General features: G+C 43.6%; 3 protein-coding genes across 4 annotated transcripts; all 3 read left to right on the top strand.

The window, feature by feature from the left end:
• Positions 1-11152: 11152 nt before the first annotated feature.
• LOC4329733 (probable bifunctional riboflavin biosynthesis protein RIBA 2, chloroplastic) lies at positions 11153-16093 on the top strand. 2 transcript variants are annotated; one of them, NM_001416690.1, is made up of 8 exons: positions 11153-11308; positions 11532-11617; positions 12016-12412; positions 12499-12720; positions 13406-13728; positions 14185-14314; positions 14425-14721; positions 15466-16093. In NM_001416690.1, the coding sequence occupies exons 2-8, from the start codon at positions 11565-11567 to the stop codon at positions 15703-15705; spliced, it is 1662 nt and encodes a 553-aa protein (NP_001403619.1). In that variant the 5' UTR covers positions 11153-11308; positions 11532-11564; the 3' UTR covers positions 15706-16093. The 2 variants fall into 2 exon arrangements, with proteins under 2 accessions (NP_001403619.1, XP_066163122.1); XM_066307025.1 differs by lacking the exon at positions 11532-11617 and having other exon boundaries at positions 11170-11308; positions 15466-16083.
• Positions 16094-17819: 1726 nt separating this feature from the next.
• On the top strand, positions 17820-19144 carry LOC9267130 (E3 ubiquitin-protein ligase Os04g0590900-like). The gene has a single exon (XM_015770812.3). It carries the CDS (start codon positions 17869-17871, stop codon positions 18988-18990), a length of 1122 nt encoding a protein of 373 aa, XP_015626298.1. The 5' UTR covers positions 17820-17868; the 3' UTR covers positions 18991-19144.
• Positions 19145-22676: 3532 nt separating this feature from the next.
• On the top strand, positions 22677-23939 carry LOC107277709 (E3 ubiquitin-protein ligase ATL6). Its single transcript, XM_015769462.3, has one exon. The coding sequence runs from the start codon at positions 22749-22751 to the stop codon at positions 23793-23795; it is 1047 nt and encodes a 348-aa protein (XP_015624948.1). The 5' UTR covers positions 22677-22748; the 3' UTR covers positions 23796-23939.
• Positions 23940-27610: the final 3671 nt, after the last annotated feature.

Genomic DNA, 27610 nt, shown 5'->3' with positions numbered 1-27610 from the left:
CTTCCTACAAACGCTCCTAAAAACGCTCCTAGGTTTATAATCTCACCGTCGATTTTCATTTAAATTGATGGGTCTGTTATTTTAGTCCATTAGATTAAATCTATTGCTTTCTCTTAATATTCGGTAGATACGAGTGAAACCGTTCACACACAAAAAAACTTACGTACTTACTATGGAAAGAAACGAAACCTTCAGCATACGTACGCACGTACGATGGCATCGTGTGATCGCACGTACAGTACTGTTCATTTGAAAAAAGTACCTACTTACGATAAATAGCTATTTAAAAAAAGATACTGTTCGCTTGAAAAAAAATTACTTCCATATGCACGAGTAAAAATAAAAGCTATAAAAACTAAAAAAACATATGTACGTCGGTACAAGAAAATAGACGATTTTTTAAAATAGTATTTTCTATACTATAGAAATAAAATTTATTACTCCACAAATAATAAGATCATGTGACGTTTCTACAAGCACTCTTACACCACCACATGCATGGCTCTCTATAATTTTGCTATCAATTTTCATTTAAAATGATAGAACATTAGATTAGCCCATTTCCTCTTAATTTCCAGGGTATACAAGAGAAACGATTTAGGGAATGTTTGATTGAAAAAAAATACAAAGAAACATACATATATACGATAATAAAGCCCAAAAAACTACAAAACAAAATAAGACTTTAGATACTGTCCCTAAAAAAGTACGTACGGATACATGAGTAAAAATAAAAGCTATAAACCCTAAAAATGTATATACGTCAGTAGGAAAAAAAATGACGGTCTTTTAAAAATACGATTTTCTATACTATAAAAACAAAATTTATTACTCCACAAATATGATCATGTGGAGTTTCTGCAAGCACTCTTAGAATGCCATGTGGCACTCTATAATTTCGCTATCAATTTTCATCCAAAATGATGGATCCATTATTTTAGATCATTAAATTAACTCACTTCCTATTAATCTCCTACGTATATAGGAGAAACCATTTACTGAATGTTTGATTGAAAAAAAAATACAAAGAAACATACGTACATACGAGAAAAAAATATTTATCAGAGTACGTACTACGATAAAAAAAGCTATAAAACAAAATAAACCTTTAGATATATTGTTCCCTTAAAAAAGTACGTAATAGACAGTCTTTTTAAAATATGATTTGCTATACTATAAAAATAAAATTTATCACTCCACAAATATGGTCACGTGGCGTTTCACCAAGCACTCTTAGAATGCCATGTAGCACTCTATAATTTCATTGTCTATTTTCATTCAAAATGATGGACCCATTATTTTGAATCGTTAGATTAGCCCGCTTCCTTTTAATCTCCTGTGTATACGAGAGAAACCATTTACCGGATGTTCGATTGGAAAAAAAACAAAGAAACATACGAACACACGACAATAAAGCTATAAAGCCCAAATAATACTAATATAAGTTGGCAGAACCATCGAAAAAATATAGACGGTTTTCAAAATAGGATTTTCTATACGATAAAATAAAATTTATCACTCCAAAAAATAAATATGCAAGTTAAACTAGATCAATATAAAAAACAAATTAAATGTGTTTAAACGCTAAGCTTTTAGATTTTTTTTAAATTTTATAGTCAACTTATAATCAGGTGTAATATCATAGTTATATTATAGTGCTAAATACATTACAACACTTGGAGCTAACATATAATAATAAGTAATATCATAACACTTTTTTAAATAATTTAGGCGGCATATAATAATTAATGTCATGATAATCTTAGAAATAATTTCACATCATATTTTATGGTCAAATATAACACTAACTGAAATCTACATGCATGGAAAATGAAACAACATTATGTTTTTAAATTATATCTGATTTAATTTTAGTTTGTCTGAGATTGAGATTCTCAAAGTTTTTTTTCATAACTACTGGATTGGTATGCTCAGGCAATGATCTTGCTATAATACGACCCCTTAATCCAATATAACGGTCATAAACCACAGTGACGTAACTATAAGTGCACCTCAATAAATTAGTTATTATAAATAATTTCATAAAATAAATACAATTTTAGAATTAGTAAAGGTGTCTCATGTTATAGGTGACGAAAACAAACAAGATGCTAAAAATATAGATCTTTGTCAAAATATACAATGATATAATACTCTGAAGATTGTCACAGTTTGTTTAGCTATATATATTTTTAGTGATTAACTTCACTCATTTCTAAATATTACATTATATTTGTACCATAAAAAATTAAGCAGTTTTGATTAACACCATAAACAAAATTTTGTCTAAACAAAACATAAAGAAACTATATTTTATATTTTATAGGAAGAACTAAAGAACTATTTGCATCATATCCATCTTCTCTTTGTTCCCCTAGAGGGCACCGAGCATGGATACCACAAGTATAGCATGGAGCACATATATGGTTGAGTTGAGGCAGGCCCAATGGAGGCCACCATTGATAATAGTGCTCAACTTCCTACTTACTAATGGAATTATCTCTGAGGGTGCCGATAGTGAACTAGGATTAATTAAAATTGTGCTCCACACTGGTCGTGAGACTGTGAGAGGCATGACTATGTTGACCCATGCTTGAAGGAATCTTGATGGTTCCACCCATTAGAGGGGCATGTCTATTTTTTTAACGGTGCTATGCTAATAACCAATAGAAGCGTTAGTTTTAGAATATTTATTCGTAGATTTAGAAATAAGTGTTGACATAAACATTTAGGTACATAGTTGAAAGAATGTTTTATGCATTAATGATGTATTAGACTTATTTTGGTGGTTTAGATGGAGTTCCATTTATTAAAATCATATCTATCTTTTAATAACAATGATAATGGTGATAATAGGAGAGTTTACACTTACCTGGACAAAAGTGAATTTTGTTTGAATCTAAGAGACATCCTTATTATTTATATTAAAGTTTGCGGTCTATTTCACAACATATTGTTTTGTTACTATGAGGCAAGATCTATGATTTGTTATATGTATATGGTAAGATATGACTTAATTCTCTTAGTAGTATTTATATAAACAATAAATAAGATGCCCGCGCATCTGCGTGGGCTTCCTTTCTAGTTATCTTAATGAGCCAACTCGGATTGGCTTATTAACCTTAACGAGCTAAAACACTAGCTCCACTCGCAAGTTAGTTCATTAAGCTCATTAGGCTCGTTAACGAGGTCTATCTCATTAATATCAACTTATATAAATTTGAATTTTTAATTTTATCATATATTAACAAAATAATAACCACTAATTAATAAAGAACTTAATAAATACATTTTAGTTTGCATGTAGTTAAAAGACTAAACACTAGTTCTTATGTGTTAAAATCCTAGCTCGATTTAACTTGTTATGATTTTGAGTTAAGAGATCCGAACTGAATTCAATGCAAGCTGATTCGAGTGACAAAGCTTCTAAGTACCACCTTGACCTCTGTCCTATAATAATTTTATTTCTATGATTTAAATTTGTTCTAAAATAGTTGTCACAATAGAATATACTAATGATCACATTAATCACTTCTAGTTCAAATTTCTCCCTATTATGATCAACTACTCTCCTACTTTAACTTATATTTCGTACATCATTTAATAAGGAGTATCATAGTACTTCTTTTCAAATATTAACATATGCTAAACAATCTAATTAAAATTATAACTATTTTGAGACAGAAGTAGTAACTTTTTTTCCCCCACCCCTACCACCCACACCTTTGAGACCAAAAGACAGTGAGAGTGCTTCTGCCAGTCATCCGGGGTACTGGATCGGGCTATACAGGATTTGTTCAATCTCACCGTCACGCGCGTTGTCGAGAGAATTTGTACTTGTTTATAGTTTCTTCTTCACACTTATACATTGAGCGCATCACAGCGGATTTGATTTGCATGTACTGATAACGATTCCTTCTTTTGATCTGGAATATCTTTTAAAAAAGAACAGAGTATATTATCCAAATTATATAATCCCATGAGTGTCATGCGTGTGTGGCAGTAGGGGCACACATAGGCCCCGCACGGTGCTGCCCAATCCAATCATTTGACCATTCGTACAGACCCATACCATGGACATACTTTCCTCGTAATTAAAAAAAATCAATTATCTACGTATATAGTTAGGATTAATTTTTTTAGACGAAGATAGTAAATACACACGTGAGGTGGCGGTAGGTCTCCAGCAAGCAAACAACGGTGAGGGTGGACTCCACTACTCCAACGTCCCATCCACGGCGAGAGCGGGCCAACAATCAGCTTGGTGGCTAACAGCTCCAAGAAGAAAGTGGCACGGCTAGGTGTGTGGGTATAAGTATAACTATCTTTTCGCCCTTAAATTAACACCATCAAACTAACCGTCGAAACCAGGGTAAAACTCTGCTTCGTTTTCAAAAAATAAGAGAAAAATGAAACCCCATAAAGTGGAAACAAAACATAAGTTAAGGTTGAAAGTAGTCAGCATGGTGTAATCGCCCCAAAAATTAAAGGACAGTACTGTAGAACATGGTTTAATTTTTCGGTTTGGTCGATTCTACACGAGGTCTCCGATATTCCGAAATTTTGAACAAATGTCGGTCAAATTTGAACAAAATATTACTAAATTCATAAAAAAAATTGAAAATTTAAAAATTTCAGCCAAAATAATATCATACCGGGAGGGTCAGAAATGACTGAAATTTCATTCCGGAATTTTGAGCCCTGCAGCAGAATCCGTTTCCGTGGACAGTTGGTGTGCGTTTTCCCCACGGAGCATCTGCGAACCGCGACCAACATCCAGCTTCAGCCTGTCACGCTGCGGATGGGAATGGTTAGGTTCTGGATTGAACCTAAACCATTTCACGTGACCACTCTGATCCATGGTTCAATAGGGACAACCCTTAATGATCCCATTAAATAAATAGGTTATCCAATGGAGCAAAAGGTTAACCTATTGAACCTAGCAGACAACATTTAATTCACATGTTCATGGGGCCACACATATACAACACAATATATCACAGACGCAAAGGCATCCCAGGGCTACATTTAAGATATATGCAAAGCAGTACATCCAATGGCTAATTTTTCGGCGTACGGCCGTGTGACTCACCTATTTTTCGGCCGTGGCCGTACCGGAAATTATTTTCTCCACGGCGGCGAACGATCCTGACGTCGCGCGTGCTGTCACCCACACGTAAAGAAACGGAACCCTTTGAGCGTCGTCGTCGTCACCGGATTCAGGATCACACGTCGGGAGGGAGAAGGGTAGAGATAGGAGAACGAGCTGGAAAAGGAAACGGAGTTAAAAGTGAGCTCCGCTTCTCGCTTGACCCTCAAAAAAGGGTAAAAAAGAAGAAAGCGCGGATGGGCCCCGCCGGCTTTGCACCACTTCAACCCGGTCAAATCTTATCCAGATCCAGTTGGAGTGTAATTCGTATTTTTTTTCTTTAATTAATAATTACATATTATGAACAAATTTTATATGAATGAATAAAATATACTATAAATTAAAATAACTTAGAGCAACTTATATAATTAATGCTAGCATCGAAAGTTTTTAGAAAAGAAATTTAAAAACATGGCGTGAATAATACATAGTAAATCCATAATGAAAAGACGTAGCATGCGAATTGGCGTCAGCTGGTTAGGATATTTGTGGTGGAACCTTCCCACCTGGATTTAATTTGTAGACTTGAAACGGGTGTTTATGTTTGCGGCTAACTATTCTTACAATGCTAGCAACGTACTCATCGACAACATAATGACTTCATCAATCTCAAGATATGCCACCTCAATTTCAAAGGTGCTTATAAAAATGCTGTGTGCAAGAGTGTTTATGAGTGTCCATGTTTATAGTCAATTTGTGATGTGCTTCGAAAAAGAAAACTAGAAAAAAGAGGGAGCTAGTTGGCAAAGGGCCATCTAAAATTCTAGGTCTAGCCCTACCTCCTTAAAGTGGTGGATAATGAGCAAGTTAGGCTCATTTGAGCTTATTACATTAACGAGATAGCTCGGATCGGCTTGTGAACCTTAACGAGCTAAAACACTAGTTCTGCTTGTAAGCTAATTAGGCTCGTTAACAAGATTTATTTCATTTATAAACCTTTAGAAATTTGAATTTACAATGTTATCATATATTAACATAATAATACACTAACTAATAAAGAACTAAATAAATACAATGAGTTTGTATGTAGTTAAAAGACTAAACAATACTCCCTCCGTCCTTAAAAAAATGAATCTAAAACTGGATGTGATATATTTTAGTACAACAAATCTAGACAGATGTATATCTAGATTCATCGTACTCTAACTTTTTTTCCTCTCACCCCTACCACCCACACCTTCCAGACCATAGAAGATAGGGAGAGTGCTTATGCCAGTCATCCGTACTAGATCGAGCTGTACGGATTCGTTGCGCTAGGATGTGTTATATTTGGTACTAGATTGGTTTTTGTCGAATGGAGGAAGTAATTTTTTTCCTCACACTTCTACATTGAGCGCATCACAGCGGATTGATTTGCTGGTACTAATCGTTCCTAGCCTTGTTCAACGATTCTTTCTTTTGATCTGGAATATCTTTTCAGAAAAGAACAGTATATTATCCGAATTACTCCGTATCTATTCCCATGAGTGTCATGCGTGCATGGCAGTAGGGGCACACACTTAGGCCCCGCATGGTGCCATCATTTGCCCATTCGCATGGACCAGACAAATATAAGTCTACTAATTCCCTGACAAAATTTTGAGTATTAAATATAGATAAAAAAAATAACTAATTACACAGATTACGTGTAAATTGTGAGATGAATCTTTTAAGCCGAATTGTGACATGATCTGACAATATGGTGCTACAGTAAATATTTGCTAATATTGAATTAATTAGGCTAAATAAATTCATCTCGCAGTTTACAGGCAGATTCTGTAAATTGTTTTATTACTAGTCTACGTTTAATACTTCAAATATGTGTCCATATATCATATGTGACATGCCAAAACTTTACACCCCTGAATCTAAACACAGCCTATGTAAGGGCAAGTGCTATGGTAGATGTGACTATCACCTCCAAATTTATCTATTTTATTCACTCATGAACTAAGAGGCAACCCATATAATGTATCACCTCTAGTACACAAATACCAATATATCTAATACTCTCACACCTTTCTTGAAATTTTTGTGGAGGTTGCCTCTTGATTTAGGGGTGGCTCATCATCTCTCTCCTCACTTCTTTTCAGGGGCGGAGGCAGCATTTTAGCAAGAGTAGGGCTGAACCATATAGCTATAAATTTTTTGTGCAAATTCTACGTAAATTTCAGTGTTTCTCCATTAAAAATTTTTGCCACGTGTGGGGCCCAAGCCCAAGCTGCCCCACACATGGCTCCGCCCCTGCTTCTCTTCTCCACCTCATCACTCAATCCAATGTGACACTTTTAAAGGCAATATATGGGGTATTATAGTATTTGCCCTAATTCTACCTGCTGAACTGGATCAGTGACGTATGAATTCTCTTGCTATAGGATTGAGCCACCATCTAAGGGCCCCTTTGAATCGCAGGGTAGAAAAAACGGAGGAATAGGAAAAACACAGGATTCTGACAGGAATTGAAGTGTAAAACAGAGGATTGCAAAATACAGGAAAAACACAGGAATGATCGTTTGATTGGAGCGCAGGAAATACGTAGGAATTAGATGAGAGAGATAGACTCAAAGGAAATTTTCCAAGAGGTTGGAGCTCTTGCTAAATTTCTTCCAAAATCCACATGCAGTATGCCATTCCATAGGAATTTTATAGGATTTGGAAAGCTTCAATCCTTTGAATCAAATAGCCAAATAGGAAAATTTTCTATAGGATTTAAATCCTATGAAATTTCTACATAAATCCTTTGATTCAAATAGGCCTTAAAATTAGAGTAAAATAGAGAGTAGTAATATTAATCGCAGATGATCTAGTATTTCCCACGGAGCATCTGCGAACAGCGATCAACATCCAGCTTCAGCTTGTGATAGGCCCATGCAGAAGCTGAAGCCGCATGCTGCGCGAGAAACCCCTCGTACGAGTGGACGACGTGCGGCCGTGTGGCTCACTCATTTTTTTTTCGCCCGCGTGGCCGTGCCGGAAATCATTAATTTATTCCACGTCGGCGGTCTCGGCTGCGAACGATCCTGACGTCGCGCGTGCTGTCACCCACACGTAAAAAAAAAAAACGGAACCCCCTCCCTCTGGCAGGAGGCGTCGTCGGCATCGTCGTCACCGGATTCGGAATCACACGTCGGGACTCGGGAGACGAGAAGGGCTGTGTTTAGTTCTTCTAAAGTTGAACGTTTTGGTTAAAATTGGTACGACATGATTGAAAAGTTATGTGTATATGACAGATTGATGTGATGAAAAAAGTTAAAAGTTTGGATCTAAATACAGCTAAGGGCAGAGAGATAGAAGAACGAGCTTGAAAAGGAAACGAAATTAAAAGCGAGCTCCGCTTCTCGCTTGACCCTCAAAAAAAAAAAAGAAGAAAGCGTAGGTGGGCCCCGCCGGCTTTGCACCAGGTCGGCTCGGTCAAATCTCATCCAGATCCAGTGGCTCTCGCGCGGGGCATCGTCATCGCTCGCGGCAGCCGGGCTCTTCTCTTTTTTTCCTTTGGTCTTTGCCTTGCCCTGATTGGGGGAGTGGGGGATCCGGTCTCCGAGACGGCGACTTATCGGGTGGGTGCCTTGGCGTGGCGACCCGTGCCCGGGAACGAATCCAACACACTTGGCTAGCTGAGCTTTGGTTTGTTACGTGCGTTTTTTTGGGGCGGCTAACTAATGAATAATGACACGTGATGATGCACTATTTCAACCTAGTAATCATTAAGTACGATCCGTATTAAATTATGAGGTTAGTGGCTAGTATCTTTGATTGATCCAATTTGTCGCTAATAAAGAGACTCTATACTACTTTGTTTTATCTATCTATATTTTTATAAAATTATAATCACTACACACCTAAAACTCAACGTGTAAGCATAGTACTCCGTCCGTCCCAGAATAAAGCAACTTAGGACTCAATGTCCAGATACGTAGTAATAGGATACGAAACATGCCAGCTTGCCGCATCAACCCACTAAGCACCTAAACTTCAACATACAAGTATAGACTATAGTAATTAAATTTATAATTTATTACATTCTAAAACTCAAAATACACATGCTAAATCATTTTCAAAATATTTCAATCCAAATTCATCCGTTATTATACAACATTTAACATATATCCATTTATATATCCCACAACAAAACGTGGGGTGCCATCTAGTTTATAAGGATTGTATGCAGACATGTTAGGACTACAAATTTGTACGCAACAAAGTCCATAATGTGCACAAATAAGTTAATGTTAATATTGTATTTCAAAATTATTAGGTTAAGAAAATATGAAAATTAAGACTATCAAAGTATGCCCGTATTTGCCAATTCAAATTTTGGTAACGGAAGAAAGCCAATATTAAAATTCGAAGGAAAGTAAAACTTTGTATTTATTTGTTTCGGATTTCCTAACAAAAAGCTAAAATCAACAAAAACGATTCGATAATGGTTTAATATTAGTTATGCAAATGTATGCAACATTAGCCCTTAATTAATGCCACGTAGGTGTATCGATCGCTATATTGCCATAATCTTTTCATCCACTTGGTATGAATAGTTATTGAAAAGTATTTTAGTTGATAGATTCTCTTTTCGTTCTAAAATATATACTCCCTCTATTTCTAAATATTTGACACCGTTAACCTTTTAGCACATATTTAATTGTTCGTCTTATTAAAAACTTTTGTGAAATATGAAAAACTATATGTATACATATAAGTATATTTAACAATGAATCAAATGATAGGAAAAAATTAATAATTACTTAAATTTTTTAAATAAGACGAACGGTCAAACATATTTAAAAAGTCAACGGCGTCAAGTATTTAAAAACGGAGGGAGTAGCAATTTAGAATTGGATGGAAGATATTCTAGTATTAAGCTTATGTTTAGATTTGCATTAGGATATATCTTATCTAAGCTTAGGTTACTATATATATTTTAGAACGGAGGTAGACTACACATATCATACTCATCATGTTCACAAAGAAATCAATGATAAAATACTTTGATCTCACTAATTTCCACTAGGAACTTTTCCTTGTTGTAATGCGCTATGCGCACAATAACTTTGGTAGTACACCAATTTTTTAATCATGTTTTATTTGTACATGCATGCATTAGCGAGCTTTAAAATATTTTTTCTCTTAAACTATATCCGATCTACGACCTGATCACATAGTTGTATTAATTATAATTAAATCTTTAAAACAATATATCATATGATTATATTCCGATGAAATAAAAACAAATATTTCAAACCGTTAATACTCAATATTTTATAGACGAACATAATGTTTAAAAAAAATAAATGTTTCATTGACTGTTTATTTTATTTCACTATATATAGCATAATGTTTTATTGTGATCAACTAAAATATTTGACCGTCTTATACTTAAGGTTTGTTTAGCACATCTCCAACTCCACCTTTCATAGAGCTCAGCCAAATAGTTTCAGTTCCATTTAAAATAGAAGCAAAGCTAAGTAGGGCTCTCTCATAGAGTGAGTGGAACTGGGTTTAGTCAGCTCCACAACTCCACTCCAGATCCAATTCCTTTATTTAAGGGCCTGTTTGGTATAGCTCCAACTCCTAAATTTAACTCTTGGAGTTGGGCCTGGAGTGGAATTGTGGAGCTGTCTAAACCTAGCTCCACAACTCTAGTTCATTTTGTGAGAGAGCTCCACCCAGCTTAACTCCCAATTTAGGTGGAGCTGAAACTGTTTGGCTGAGCTGGGGTGGAGCTGGAGCTGAAGCTGTGTCAACATGCCCTAATTTTATGAGTTAGAGCTCTACGTGCTCTTATTATACAGCCTTAAAAGAAAATCGAAATCGTACACTTGTTCTGTAGCGGATCCGGGCTGGATGGACGCAAACCCACCACCACCAGGACTGTACCGGTGTAGCCGTAAATAAATAAACACACGAGACGAGAGTACGAGACGAGACCGCCGCGAACCTGCGTGCCGTGTGTGCGTGTGCTGGTGGGCCCCGTGGCCGTGCGTTTATAAAATTACGCGCTCCGCCTCGCCTTCTTTTTCCACACCCACACCAACCCCATCCCTAATCACCACCACCCCCCCATCCCACCATCGAACCGCCACCAAAAAAAGCCGAAGCTCGCTCGCCGCCGCCGCCGCCGCCGGGGACTTCGCCGGAGGGAGGAGAAGCCAACCCGCCCGCCCGCGCGCGCGTACGTACGAGGTGAGGCATTCCCTCCCGTCCCTCTCGCGACGTGTCGGGTTGGGTTCGGCCTCTTGTGGGTGGAGGGCTCGAGATCAGGGAGCTCGTCGTCCCCGGGTGCCCCCCTGTTTCGGCCGGGATGTTCCAGATCTTAGCGTTGCTGGGTTGGAAATTTTTGAGTGGTTCGGGGATGGTGATGTGCGGTTTGCTGATTTTTTTGGTGCTCTCCGGCGTTTGATTGCAGGCCTGCTCCTTCCGTCGGAAGGGAAGCATCGGGATGGCGTCGATTTCGCCGACGTCTTCATCGGTCGCCGCCCTCCGCGGCCACCCGTGAGTTCTCTGCTTCCTCTCTCTCTCGCTGCTACGCCTTGATTGTGCTTGCCCGCTGCCTTTGGAGCTGGTTACACTTCCGGATTCTTTCCGGCTCGATTATGCCTTTTGCTAAGGCCTCACTTTTTTCTTTTAGTGTTTTGGTTGATTTGACGACTGGTACACTAGTTTCATGTCAGAATCTGTTTGAAGTGAATTAGTAACGAGCGAGCTGTTGAGCGAACTACATAATACAGTTGAAATCCGGTCGTAAGAACCTTTGAGGAATGACTGTAAAATATACTAGTTTTACTCATTCCTTTTTAATGAGAATATATAGGGGTACTTAAAATAAGAGTTTATATATATTAATTGCTGAATCTGATTGATTCTACTCACTTCTGTTTGTGTAAATGCAGGGTGCAGTTCGTGAAAGGCGGTGCAGTCTCCAAGGAAGCAAAGGGATCAATTTCCTTCTCACCCGTTGCGAATTCAAATAATGCCAATGTGAAATTTACGGGCTTGAGGGTAGCAGCATCATTGAAAAGGGATGGTGCTTTTCCAGGCGACGGTTACTCAGGGAATGATAACACGGTGTTACCAAAGAGCACTTCTGTTCGTGGCCAGGACTATCCAACTGCTGACTCTGTACTCCCAACGGAATCCATCATCGTGCCAGAAATCAGTAATGCTGGTTTGAAATGTGTTGCGGACATGTTCTCAGATGAGGACAAAGACACTGAACAAGATTTGGATAGCCCAACTGAGGGCTTCTCGTCTATTTCCGAGGCCATCAAAGATATTCAACAAGGAAAAGTCAGTATATGCTAACCTTTTACTCATTTCATATCTTGTCCGTTTCTGCTCTATGGAATTCTCCTGACACCAGGTTGCTCTTGTAGCTTGTGATTGTTGTTGACGATGAATCAAGAGAAAATGAGGGAGATCTTATAATGGCTGCTTCTTTGGTTACCCCAGAGGCCATGGCGTTTGTTGTAAGATATGGCACAGGAATAGTGTGTGTTAGCATGAAAGAAGAGGATCTTGAAAGATTGAACCTTCCTTTGATGGTTGCAACAAAGGAAAATGAGGAGAAGCTCTGTACTGCATTCACTGTTACAGTGGTATGCTGCCATTCTTATTCTCTTTCTTTTGCCAGCACTAGAATAGTATGTTATGAATTTCTATGGATATCAAATTTTGCTTAACTGTCAAATGCATGCATACGTATGCTTATTCACTTTACCATTGGTTTCCTCTGCAAAAGGCCAAAATGTAACTCATAAAAATTGTTCTTCACATTTTTAGTTTTAAATATTAATGATGTGACGGCATGAGGTGTGCATTTCCTTTTGCACACAGCTTTCTAACAAAAAAAAGGGTAAAAAACAAAGTTGTATTAAACCAGTGATTTGACTTTACTAAAATATTACTTGTTTTCCATCTTAGATCTGAGTTCTGAAAGTAAATTGCCATAATAGAGTGTAATCATTCCTAACACTCACTATGGAGGCTTCCAGAGAAACTCATGATGAGTTTGGTGTTAAGGCGTCTAAAACTTGGCTATTGCTCCTTTCATCATTGTTATGCATATCAAATGCTGACCAACAGTATTTAACCTAAGGAAAAACTTGTGTTCTTTAGAAAATTTTCAAATCAACGGAACAGATACAGCCTACTTACTAGTTTAGTTACTCCATTTCATAATGAAAGAGTAAACATCCTGCCTTGTGAGTTTGTGTTGAACAAATTTGTTTTGATGATTTGTTTGAGCTACTGAGATGAAATTCATCTGCTTTTGGCTTATAGGATGCTAAAGAGGGAACAACAACTGGGGTATCTGCAAAGGATAGGGCAAAGACAGTTATGACTCTTGCATCCCCTGACTCTAAGCCTGAAGACTTCAATCGGCCTGGTCATATTTTCCCTCTGAAATACAGAGAGGGTGGTGTTCTGAAACGAGCTGGACATACTGAAGCATCTGTAGATCTTGCTATGTTAGCTGGGTTACCTCCTGCTGCGGTCTTATGTGAGATTGTGGATGAGGATGGGTCCATGGCTCGCCTACCAAAGCTGCGCGTGTTTGCTGAAAGGGAGAATTTGAAGATTGTATCCATTGCTGACTTGATTAGGTGAGTCTAGTACACAAACCTGAGCTCCTAATACTGCATGTGCAACCAGGATATATATCAATAACTTTATCATTTAAACTGTTATAATATAGGCCAATTTGGCCTATTAATCATGAGTAGTTGCTATCAGTGGGAACATATATACGCTCTAACTTCCCTGAGATATAAATGCTATTATTTTTCTCCTTGAAATTGTCGTGATGTCCTATCTATTGGTGTGAACACATATGTCATGGAATTAGTAATAAAAGATTCTTCTTGCAATTAGTATTGCCATCGTATCTGTTATCCTAGATAATAACACAAACTAATCTCGAATTGTGTTGATTGTAGTAGCCCCTGGGTTGCAACTGTGCCTGCCCTGCTATTTGATATTCCTCTATGCCCTTGAAATGATTATTGACATGCCAATTAGTGTACTGAGACTCTGAGAGTTCTTATCTTTCTGTTCTGCAGATATAGGAGAAAAAGAGACAGGCTAGTTGAACGTTCATCTGTTGCACGCTTACCTTTGAGATGGGGTAATGTCCGCGCTTACTGCTACAGATCTGTTATTGATGGGATAGAGCATATTGCAATGGTGAAAGTAAGTTGCTGAAATATTATAAAATACTTGTGTTGGAATTAGCTGCTGAATCAGTTTTTTTTTTCTTGTCATAAGCCTGACTTTTAAGTTACTCATCCAATCACTGACAGGGGGAGATTGGAGATGGTCAAGGCGTTTTAGTGAGGGTGCACTCCGAATGCCTCACAGGGGACATTTTTGGATCAGCAAGATGTGATTGTGGTGATCAGCTTGCCATGGCAATGGAGATGATTGAGAAGGCTGGAAGGGGTGTACTAGTTTATCTTCGTGGACATGAAGGGAGGGGTATTGGTCTCGGTCACAAGCTCCGTGCTTATAACCTGCAAGATGACGGGCGCGACACTGTGGAGGCTAATGAAGACCTAGGACTGCCTGTGGATTCACGGGAATATGGCATTGGTGCACAGGTAAGGAATTCATGGTATCATACGGCATTCGAATATAGGGGGTGTTTAGATCCAAGGGTTTAAAGTTTTGGTGTGTCACATCAGATATTATATAGGGTGTTGCATGGGGTGTTTGGGCACTAATAAAAAAACTAATTACAGAATCCATCAGTAAACCGCGAGACGAATTTATTAAGTCTAATTAATCCGTCATTAGCAAATGTTTACTGTAGCACCATGTAGTCAAATCATGGAGCAATTAGGCTTAAAAGATTCGTCTCGCAAATTAGTTGCAATCTGTGCAATTAATTATTTTTTTAGCCTATATTTAATACTTCATGCAGGTATTCAAATGTTCAATGTGACGGGGTGAAAAATTTTGGGGTGGGATCTAAACAGGGCCATAGAAAACAAAATGTCATACCCTGCTTATAGCCTTGTACACCAGCTTAATAAAGAACCATGTGGTTTATATATCTGTTCATAGCATATGTTTCAACTTGCTTACGTTGAGGCCTGAGGGGCTGTAAAGGCATATGTTCAGAATCTGATGCATACAACCAACAAGTGTAGATGAAATAAAAAATTATTCCCAACTGAACCAAAATATATTTTCTACTTTAATGGACTTGGCCGCCTTGCTTAGCGCTTTCCTTTCTTGTCATGAATTTGATGCTGCCAACAATTTCATGGAGACAATTTAAGAATTACCATGCATTCATTTCATTTGTTCAATGGATTGACATTTGTACTGTTGCTTTGTAGATATTACGTGATCTGGGGGTCCGTTCAATGAAGTTGATGACTAATAACCCAGCAAAGTATGGTGGTCTCAAGGGTTATGGATTGAGCATTGTGGGCAGGGTTCCCTTGGTAACTCCAATCACCTCAGAGAATCGGAGATACCTGGAAACAAAGAGAACAAAGATGGGGCATGTATATGGATTGGCCAATGGCCAAGCTAGCCATCAGACGGGCAGCAATGGTGCCAAAGGGGAGCATTAGGCCAATCGGACTCAGGTTCACATTCTAATCCACGACAATCTTATGTGATGGAGTTTGTCAAATTATGCTACAACATATGTTCGTGGTGAACCAATTTTTTTTTAGCTGACAGTAGGTTGAAAGATGGGCGTAATAAAAGTATCCCTTTATTTGTTGTAATCCACAGCCACACAACTGGGTTATTACTGTAAATATATACACACACATAAACTGCTCCCTAGCGGGTACAGACTCCAGCCTTACCTGAATTGAGAAGACTGGCGATAAAAATATCGACTGAGATCCAAGGCAATACTAGTATGAATCTAACTCCCAATATTGAAAGAATTTTTGTTCTGGGAAGCCTTTGGATCCTTACATTATTTCTTGCACTACGCATATGCTGCCAGAGTCTTTGTCAAGCGATCTGTTCTTGTGTTTGGCTGCCTTTTTCTCGCTGGAATATGAACATCGACTATTCGACTGATGCTAGTCTGAGCTAAAAATGTTGTACTGACTACTGCTAATACATACGGCCCCTGTTATTTTTTTTATTAAGATACTGATTTCATCTTAGTTTTTATTAACATGCTTTTCAAACTATCAAACGGTATATATTTCATGCGAAAACTTTCTATATAGAAGTTACTTAAAAATATCAGATACATTTTTCAATTTTAAAATAACTAAATTTCAATTAATCAAGTATTAATATTTTTTTTACATGCCCGGTATTTAATCATCCTCTTAAGCAAAGCTAAACTTAAACGGGGGCAATAATAAGCTCTCAAAGAACCTCGCCGGATAAGCCGTGGCAAGGAACATAACCTTGTCTCGGTTTCTTTGGTTTGCTCAGTGGGCGATGGGAAGTTGGTACGGTTCTAGGAGGATTATTGCCTACAGGGCTCTTCAATTCGGTCGCTGGCGCCCGCGGTCTACGCAGCTGTTCCCGCTCGGTTCCGGAACAGACGAACGGTAGCTGAGGCTTTGCAAGACAAGAGGTGGATTCGAGACATCTGTTCGGCATTGGGGATTCAGGCAATCCTGGAATATCTCAAGCTTTGGGACATTCTGCGATTGGTTTAGCTAGGTGAGGAACCGGACACGATCTCTTGGCGTTGGGAAAGCTCGGGGTCTTACTCCGCTCGCTTGGCGTATCGTCTTTTCTTCGCAGGAAGAACCAGCCTCGAGCACAAGCCAATTTGGAAGTCTCTAGCGCCCCCGCGCTGTTGGTACTTTTTGTGGCTGGTCGCACTGAATCGTTGTTGGACAGCGGATCGTCTTCGGAGTCGAGGGCCGTCACACCCGGCTTGTTGCCCTCTTTGTGATCAATGCGATGAGATGATTGATCACTTATTGGTTGCTTGCTCGGAGTCTCATCAGCTATGGTGGATTGCTCTTTCAGCTATTGGTCATTCTGAGTGTCTGCCTCTCAATGAGCACTCTTTTCACTCCTGGTTGTGTGACAGTCGCAAAAGAATGGCCAAGGAACATCGTCGAGGGTTCGACACCATTGCAACTTTGGTGGCGTGGACGGTTTGAAAAGAAAGAAACAATCGGGTCTTCAACCAAAAGAGCAGGACATGAGCGGAAATTGCTAGGGCCATGACGGACGAAGCAGACCTTTGGCGGTTGGCTAGAGCCGCGATACCGGCCATGGCGACCCCTATGTCGGGTGGAAGGTCGCCACATTCGTTGAGAGATTAGGCTTTTCTTCCTCCTCCTCCCTCCTGTATCTTGTCCCCTTCGTGTTTTTTGATTTTTTCGGTCCGCTCTGTAAATACTTTTATTCCTTCTTAATATAATAATGCGCCCCTCGCGTATTAAAAAAAAAAAAGATTCGCGGCCTTGTCAGGGTGAGCGTGGACCGACCGGCGGCCGTCCACGCTCACCAACCCTCCCAAGTCCCAACCGAGCTGAGCTGACCGCACGAAAAGCCAACCGAAAACGGCCGGGAGGAAGAGGCAAAAACGCGGCGTGGTGACGCCACCCCGCGCTCCGTTTTTCTCCACGCGACACTTGACTTCACCGCGACACATGACTTCACCGCCTGACGCCGCCTCACCACCCACTCCCCCCTAATCCCTCCTTCGCTTTTCTACCTCAACACGCCTCGTTCTTCTTCTTCTCTCTCTGGTTTTACATTTTTACTACTCCTCCTAGCTTCCCTTCATCTCTCTCTTGATGGCGAAACCCTTCCCCGATCCGCCGAAACCGCCGGTCCCCGAGCCGCCGAAACCGGGCTCCGATGGCGCCTGCTACGACTGTCCCTCTCCTCCTCCTCCTCCTCCTCCCCACTCGCGTGACCACCGCCGCGTGGTGATCGCGCTCGCCACCACCGCGTCCCTGCTCTTCGCCATCCTCCTCGCCTTCTCCGTCTACTGCTTCATCCGCCGCAGGCGCCAGCAGCGGGCGCGGCGTGAGGCGCTTCTAGCACCTCCCCCTTCTGATGCGGCTGGAGGAGGCGGCGCACCGGGTGCGCCGGTCGCCGCCGGCGACGGGGCGGTGGGCGGCGCCGGGGAGGGGGAGGGGGAGGGGGAGGTGCTGCACCACGCGTGGCACATCCGCACCGTCGGGCTCGACGAGGCGGCGATCGAGTCCATCGCCCTCGCGCGGTACCGCGCCGGCGCCGGCATGCTCGGCGCCACCGACTGCCCCGTCTGCCTCGGCGAGTTCCGCGACGGCGAGCTCCTCCGCCTCCTCCCCAAGTGCGGCCACGCGTTCCACGTCCCCTGCATCGACGCCTGGCTCCGCGCCCACGTCAACTGCCCGCTCTGCCGCGCCCACGTCCTGCACCCCGCCGACGCCGACGCCGACGCCGGGGACGGGGAACGCGTCCCGCCACCCGCCGGCGCTAACGGCGGCGGCGGCGGCGGCGGCGGCGCAGCCACCGACCAAGCCTCGAGCCCCACCGATCAAACCGCGGACCAAGAAAACCCTGGTCAACAGCAGCAGGGGGAGCAGCACGAGCTCCGGGTACAAATCGATCGGCGCGACCAGCCCAGCTCGCCGGAGCCGCCGCGCCGGAGTCCCGACCCGCGCAGCGCGCAGAGTTTCCGGCGAGTAGCCTCCATGGGCTCGCGCTCGCCACCGGCGCCATCCGAGGATGCTCCTGAAGACGAGCAGACGACGACGCAGAGCAGCAAAGAGAAACAGGGGAGCGGCGGTGACTCTGCCTGCTGCGGCAAGGCGCCGTCGGGCTCCGGCCGCTTGCACCACATGAGGAGGTCTTTCTCCGGCGGCGGAGGCCGGCGATCTCTCCCCTCGCGGCATGGCCGCACTTCTAGCTCGATGCTGCCGTTGTGATCATCTCGGGGGTAAAAAGAAATACAAAACAAAAATATTTACTGAAATCGATTGTGAACTCGGTATCCTGTACAGTTGTGAACACCCAAAGAGAGATTGCATCTTACATGTCAGATATATGAAGAAATGAACCTTGAGCTGGAGTTGATTTTTACCTTATATTCCTACTATATTTTTGTGTTGTGTTCGTTGCAATTGCAAAGATCGTACTTAAAACTTGCTTGTTCTAGCCTTCTAGGATGCTAATTACTAATCAGCACATCATACGCAGCATAACTCAGGTGTGACATTAATTGCATCTCATTATTTATTCGTAGTCTCACAAGTAGTCCTATACTCTTAAACTGACAGTAGTCAATGTTGACCTGAACATGAGGATGCCAAGTTGCCTCTTAGAGCACCCGCAATGGTAAAGTAATGTGTTATCTATAAAACATGTACATCTCAGCAATAGACTAGATTAATAGTAAACCATCTCAATAGTATGTCTACATGGGTATCTATAGCTCTCTAATACATTGCCTCGTTTTTCTCTATAGACTATCTCCAGGTTAGTAGATAGCTTTGCTCTCTCTCTTCATTTAATCTCTTCCAAATAGGAAAATATGCTGATATGGATCTCTTATAGAGAGCCTATAGATAACCATTGTGGGTGCCCTTAGGACGCGTACGGAAGTTTTGCTATAGGGGCTGTTTGGATGCTATACTTTTCATGCCACCATTCACCATACTTTTTATGCTACACTTGTCTAAGTTGTGGCTTATAAAAAGTGAGCCACACCTTAGCTAGCAAAATTGGATTGTGCCACACTTTAGTGAGTTGATGACATGTGGGGCTCCAATAGATGAGAAGGAATCTTGCCACAAGTGTGGCTATGAACCAAACAATATGCTAACTTGGTCAAACTTACCTAGCATGAGATGTGGCAACCTTTGGCAAACTTTGAGAGCAAACCAAACAACCCCTCACGCGCACAATTGGCAGATAATTTTGAAAGGTTTATGATATAAAATATTAAAATTTGATCGGTTGAGGTAAAAGGAACGCTCTGCTGCTATGCTGCTAGCCAACAAACCGAGTGTCACTAGAGGTCGACATATATACACTCACCAAACCAGTTCAGAGCTATTCAGAAAGTGATGTGTCCAAGTCTTAAGCCTTCTAGGATTCTAGGATTATTCCTGTTTGTTCTTGGTTTGCTTATGTGAAGAAGAAGCTAGAGAGAAAACCAACTAAATGTGCTGCTAATTTGATGGACCAAAGAGAAGAAATTGGATCATTATATATATGTCGGGTGACGTCACCTACCAATTTGATTAGTTTAATTAGCCCAGGATCACTAGCATTGGCCGAGCATCTCCAAGAGCCTAACCAAATGGCTCTCCAAGTTAAAATTTGGCTAACTTACACAAAAAAATCTACTACAACAAACTAGCCAAATACCTCTCCAAGCCATTAGGCTGGCTAAATTCCCCACCAGACTAGCTAAAGTTGGCCAGCCAAAGCCAGCTAGCTATATGTGGGACCCACGCCTGTTCCCACCCTCTCTCTCCACGCTGCAGTGCGGCACGCACCGTGACGAGGGCGCCGCCGCCCTCTCGTCGCTGCGGCCAGCCACCGCCGCCCCGTCGTCGCGCGGCCGGCCACCGTCCCGCCGAGCTCCGCCGCCGCCCCCTCTAGATCCGCCGTCGAGGTCGTCGCCCGCCGCTGCCGCCGCCGCCGAGCTCTGCCCCGAGCGGCGTCGAGGTCGTCGTCGCGAGCCGCCGGCGTCTCGCCTCCCGCCTCCCCGCGTCACGGCAGCACCGCGCGTGGCCGCCCGCCTCCTTGCGTCACCTCCTCGCGAGCGGCGGTGGGGATGGGGATGGGCGGCAGCGACGGATGGGAGAGGGAAGGGGGGTTTGGAGAGAAGGGGAGAAAGATGAGGGAGAAGAAGGAGGTGTAGAGGCTGACATGTGGACCCAATTGTCATAGACTCAGAATAGAGAGGACGAATGGAGAGGCTGTTGGGGTAAAAGACAATTTGACTTGCTAAATTGAATGGAGAGTTGGCCAAATAGACATTTGGAGAGTCAAATTTAGAGAGACTGTTGAAGATGCTCTTAAGTTATCATGTCTACTCTGATCTAACACCATAATAAACTAAACAGTTACTAAAATGACTGTGTGCACCGTAGGGATGGTGCAAAGCCCCAGAGTTATACTCAATTACACACGTGTAGGTTGGCTTTAGTAGGATCTTATAGTGAGACTAAAGCGATATGATGTTGGTCTTCATTTATTTGTGCGTGAGTTAGTGTATTTGCGACTGCGTGTGTCTGGTGTTACTTGTGTAGTGATGTGTGGGTGTGCACCATGAAATAAGAAAAGAATTAATATGTAATCTTTTTCGCTAGGCTAGCGATAGGACATCGGCTAAATGCATTAAGATTTAGGAATGAAATTACATAAAGCACACGCCGATTCTACGTACAGATTGTGGTCACAGATCTACATAGGTTTCAAAACGGCCGTAAACACTCTACAACATGCACAAACCTATACACATGTATATGCAAGTTTAATCAAAGAGCGGCATCGGTCGGTCCAGCCAAGCCAGCCGCTTGTTATGCCATTTCATATTAATCTATGTTATCCAAAAAAAATATTTTTTTTATAACCAGATAGGTAACAATAACATTCAAACAGCGAGGGGACATTTTCTTGAGGGATGAAAATATATGTCCATAGAGGGCGCACATCTTGGCTTTGTCGGCCACAGCGATCCAGATTGTCGGAACGAAATTAAATAGATGCCCCTTATTGCTAAGAACATACAAAAAAAAAAAACTTGCATCGGGCTAGTATCTTCGGTTTCCAAAGGAATTCGCCGCAGGCGGCCTTTTCTTTCCCAATGAAGAACATCTTGTATGCAACTTGAGGAGTATTGCACATCTGTCGTGAATTTCCACCATAGTTCAAATCTCTGACATATTATGGCACAATTCCACTTCATATTTGTCGATAATTTTTTTTCTAAAATTTTAACATGTGTAAATATAGTACAATCGTAGTGTAATTGCATTGTAATTTACATATAACTTACAATATAATTTTGAACCGTTCGATTTTCTTTAAAATTCATGCAAGAGAGGTAGAAAAAAAATCACAACACATACATGAGAGGAGATTCGGTACCATTATTACCTCCGTTTTCACGGAATTAGCATGTCCCAAGGATTTCTGAAAGTTATATACAAGTTACACTGTAATTATATTACAATTATACTATATTTACATCAGTAGTTAAAATTTGACGATAAATGTATAAATACTCCCAAATAGGTAATCTGTTCATTGATGAACCAGCTCATTCTTAACGTGCAATCGTCCATCGGTACCATGCTCGATCGATAACATCTATATGTATATGGGCAATGCTAGAAAGTCTTACGTTGTGAAACGGAGGGAGTACTATATTAGCATGCACGTTTATTTTCCAAAGTTGTAAGGGCCACATTAAAATACTCCCCCAAAAATCGAATTCCGAAGGAGGCTAAAACTGGTAGTAAATACGAACAGGCTGCAAACTTGAAAGCGCACAAATCTGAAAACGTGTAACGGAAGCAGCTCTGATCTGGAGTATCCCTCACGCAATGGCTTGGCCTCTAAATGGAAGACGAGCGAGCAAGCCGACCCGATCGAAAAAGCCCACTCCACCCAACCAACACCCGCGGGTTCTTGCCCCCCCAAACCCTAGCAAAGGCGGCGCGGCGTCGTCATGGGCGTCGCCGCCGCCAACGTCGCCGCCTTCGTTTTGCTGGCCATCGCGCCCGTGGCCGCCGCGCCGTCGTCGCCGCCTCGATCTGGCGGCGACTCCCTGAGTTTCTCCGACGTGATCAGCATCTCCTTCTTCATGGCCGTCTTCTTCCCCGTGTTCATCGTCCTCCTCGCGTTCGCGTGCCTCCGCCTGTTCCGGCCGCTCGACGACGACGACGGCGAGCCCGCGCTGGCGGACACGTCGTCGTCGGAGTGGTCCCGCCGGGGGGGAGGGGGCGGCAACAGGGCGGGGCTCGACGCCGCGGAGATCGCGGCGCTGCCGCTGGTGTCGTACCGCGACGCCAGGCGGCACCGGATCGGGGACGCGCGGGGCGACCCGCTGGAGTGCGCGGTGTGCCTCCTCGAGTTCGAAGACGACGACGCCCTCCGCCTCCTCCCGGCGTGCCCGCACGCGTTCCATCCCGAGTGCATCGGCCTCTGGCTCGAGAAGCACGTCACCTGCCCGCTCTGCCGCGCCAACGTCCTCGACGCGCCGCCGCCGCCGCCCCCTCCCCCGCCTTCGCTGGAGCAGGACACGGCGTCGCCGCCGCCGGCTCACGAGACGGTGGTGGTGATCGGCGACGCCGGCGCCAGCGAGGAGGCGGAAGCGGAAGAGAGGATCAGGATCCAGTGCCTCGCGGGGGTCCGTCGCGCGGCGGGGCGGCAGGCTCTCCCGCGGTCGAACTCGACGGGGCACGAGCGCGGCGGCGGCGGGATGGAGCGGTTCGCGCTGCGGCTGCCGGAGCACGTCCGCCTCGAGATCCTCATGTCGCACAGGCTGAGGCACGTGACGAGCGCGGTGGCGTCCGTGCGCGTCAGGGAGGGGAGCGCCCACGACGCCGGCGCCGTGCGGAACGCCGTGGCGAGGCTCCTGTCGCTGTTCGTGCCCGGAGCCGGGTGGAAGGGAGACGACGAGGGCAAGTCCAGCAAGGCGGCGGAAGGGTCGTCTCGCCGGCGGCGCGACGAGTCGGCGAGGGGAGGAGTCGGAGAAGAGAAGAGGAGCGAGTAATTAATGGCGTATTTTGAGTATGTAATTCGATGATCGGAAATGTAATTTTGCAGAGAGTTTTTTCTTTTCCCTTTCCCCTCATTCTTTTTGTGAGAACATTATTATTGAATAATTCAACAGCCAACCCGTAATCACAGAACTTCATTGCAATTTTGAGCTTAATTTCCTCCAAAAATGGTTTTCCACAAAAGAAAAATAACCAAAAAAACCATTCAATGTATTTTGTAAATATAATATTCCATTCAATGTATTTTGTAATTATAATATTTTTATTAGCACTCCTCAATATTACCGTAGAATAAGTTCACCTGACGCCCCTATAACTTTAGGTCGAGTTTGTCTAAGGTTCACAATCCGTAATACTAGAAATCTCTACCTATTAACTATCACAAACCATAAGCCGTGAATAAAAGGTCCTGATATAATATTGACCCTATCTTTCTCTTAACACGCTGACATGGCATACAGTGAGCCCCACATGTCAGCGCGGTTAGCTGTTGCTGCTGTGGACGTGGCGACGGAGAACGCCTCCACGGGCCCCGCAGCGAGGGAGGTGCCACGTGTATTGGGTGTACGTCGATGCTGGGTGAAGGAACACCGGGATGCAACCGACGAGAATGAGGTCAAATGTTGACTTGCGGGTGTAGGAGTCGCCACGTTGCTGGATACAGAACTCTGCGGACTCGAGCAGCTCCATGAACCATGATCCGCCCTGGCAAGTTGTACTGCCATGGCGAGCTACCGAAGTGGGTGCAGGATGGCGACACGGTGAACTACTCAATGATCCGGGCGCGCACGGTCTTGGTGCTCCTGAGCCGCGGCGAACCGGTGAATGCCCAAAGCCAGCGGCGGTCGCGTCGCCGCATCCGGTCCTGCCACCGGAGCACATGGGCGTTGGAGGTCGGGTGCAAGTGGGATGGGAAAGGCACGCTGAAGTTGATGCCCTTCCACGGGTTGGCCTCGACGGCGAGCACCGTCGTGTTGCGGATCGCTGGGTAGGTGAGCAGTGCGTTGCCCCACCCGTCGTCTCCGCGCGGGGCAGAAGTCCTTGACGGGGCGGGCTGCCACCATGAAGTGCTTCACCCGCCGCCGCTCGTCCTCTACCGCCGCCGGCCTCCCCGTCTCGCTTAAGAAGAGAAGAGAAGAGAATAGAGGAGTAGAAAGAAAACATAAGAGAAAAGAGAAGAAGAAAAGAGAGAAAAAAAAAAGATGTGGTCATGTGGATCCCACATTTTTTCCTTCTTACTTACATGTGGGCTTCATAATTTTTTTAATTTCTTTTTGCTGACTAGGATGTCACATCAGCGTAACCAATGATCCATACTGTTAGGACTTAAATTGCATAGTTTTATATAGTTTAGTGGTGAAGATTTCTGGTATTTGGGACGAGGGATGTCATACAGACTCAACTTGAAGCTGAGGCAGGCTAGTGAACTTATTCTTATTACTGTTTCACTAACTAGTTTTGGGCCTTTTTTGGACTTCGAGTCGGCTCTACGGGCTGAATTAGGGTCCGGCTGACCCACCATTGGTCCAGCATGGCTAGGTCGAGCTAGGATCAGGCTAGCCCATGAATTTGTCCAACAGGATATATATAAAAGTTCGTTAGTGAACAAAAAGAAACAGAGTATATAATTGTTCAAAACCGAGAAGAAAGCTAAACGGGTAAAAACCTCTTTCTGTTCACTAGATTTCCTTTCCTCGTTAAAATGGTACACTTCCATTGCCACGCACACGGGGGCTCCTAGCTAGCGCGTACGCGCTGCTAGCGAGCACCTCCCCTAAGGTTTAGGAAAAAGTACGAATTACCTCCCGAACTATCACGGCCGTCCGAATTACCCCCTAAACCACAAAACCGGACATTCTTCACCCCCAACTATGCAAACCGGACGAATTACCCCCCTCAACCCAATCCGCGGTGGTTTTGGTCTACGTGGCGTACACGTGGCAGTCCAGTCAGCAATTTATTTATTAGAAAATAGGTGGGCCCCACCTGTCATACACTTTTCCTTTCTCTTCTCTTCTCTCACTCTTCCTCTCTCTCTTCTCTCACTCTCTCACGATTCACAGCGGCAGGCGGGGCGCGGCGAGCGGCGGCGGGGGATGAGGCGGCGAGCGGCAGCGGCGACAAGGGATGAGGCCGCGGCGGGGGATGAGGCGGCGAGCGGCAACGGCGGCGAGGGATGAGGCGGCGAGCGGCGGCGGAAGAGGCAAGCGGCGGAGGAGGGAGGAGGCGGCGGCGGCAGAGGAGGCGAGCGGCGGCGAGGTGCGGCGGAGGAGGCGAGCGCGGCGGCGGCGGAGGAGGCAAGCAGCGGGGAATGAGGCGGCGGCGAGGCGAGGCGAGGCGGCCGGCCCGCGCACGAGCGCCCGCTCCTCGCCGTGCCCGCCGCTGCTCCCGCCGCCGCCGGGTCCCCTGCCTGCCTTGGAGGGCACCGCCGCCGTCGTCACTTCCCCCGCCTGCCATGGAGGGCACCGCCGCTGATGCCCTCGTTCGACCTGGAGGGCGCCGTCATCGCCGCCGCTTCCCCGCCCGCCCTGGACGCCGCCAGCGCCGCCGCTTCCCCAACCTACCCTGGACACCGCCGTCGCCGCCGCCGCCGCTGCCCTAGCCCGCCCTGACGCCGCCGCTTCCCCCACCCACCCTGGACGCCGCCGCCGCTTCCCTGGCCGCCCTGGACGCCGCCGTCCGGTTCCCCCTCCTCGTCTCACACCGCGCGGCGGCGTGCATCCTCCACCACGAGATGACGAGAGAGAGACCGAGAGAGATTAGGAAGAGAGAGATAGAGGAAGAGAGATAGAGGGGGTATGACATGTGGGTCCCACCATTTTAAAAAAAATAAAATGCTGACTGGACTGCCACGTAGACCAAAACCACCGCGGATTGGATCGAGGGGGGTAATTCGTCCGGTTTGCATAGTTGGGGGTGAAGAATGTCCGGTTTTGTGGTTCAGGGGGGTAATTCGGACGATCGCGATAGTTCGGGGGGGGGGGGTAATTCGTACTTTTTCGTAAGGTTTAACTACATCTATTATCTATTAATCTACTAGTTAACACTTAACACTAATGATACTAGTAGTAATTAGGAAAGATTCTGAAGATTTTTTGAGAGATATTTTTAGTAAGAAATTGAAAAAAATTTAAGTTAGATTTGAAAACTTTTGATTTAAGTTTCAAATTTTAAAAACTTTCAACTCAGATTCAAAAACTTTCAATTCGAGATTTGAAAACTTTCAACTCAGATTTGAAAACTTTCAACTCGAGAATCGAGATTCGAAAACTTTCAAGTCTGGATTTGAAAATTTTGAAAACTTTTAACTTGAGATTTGAAAATTTTCAACTCGAGATTTGAAAACTTTCAACTCAAGATTCGAAAACTTTCAAGTTCGGATTTGAAAATTTTGAAAACTTTCAATTTGAGATTTGAAAATTTTCAACTCGAGATTTAAAAATTTTCAACTCGAGGTTCGAAAACTTTCAAGTCCAGATTTGAAAAATTTGAAAACTTTCAACTCAGATTCGAAAATTTTCACTTGATATTTGAAAATCTCAAGGCCAAATTTGAAAATTTTTAAGTCAATATTTAAAAACTTTCAACTCAAAACATTTGAAAAAACATGTGTGCTAAAAGATTAAAAAAAAAGCGCAAAAAAAAAGCGAAAAGAAACGCCAAATGAAAAAACGCGGAAGAAAAAACGTAAAAACCGGCGTTAGAAATTGGTTAGAGAAAAAAAAAATCTCGCGCGTGCGTGGGCCTTGTGGGCCGGGCGCGGGCGCCGGCAGCGATCGCGTGTTAGCAAAACCCCACACACACTACA

The sequence above is a fragment of the Oryza sativa genome, chromosome 2, assembly GCF_034140825.1.
Source record: "Oryza sativa Japonica Group chromosome 2, ASM3414082v1".
In the NCBI taxonomy this organism is placed as follows: Eukaryota; Viridiplantae; Streptophyta; class Magnoliopsida; order Poales; family Poaceae; genus Oryza; species Oryza sativa.
Note: the sequence above shows the minus strand (reverse complement) of the source record. Positions and strands in the feature narration are given on the sequence as shown.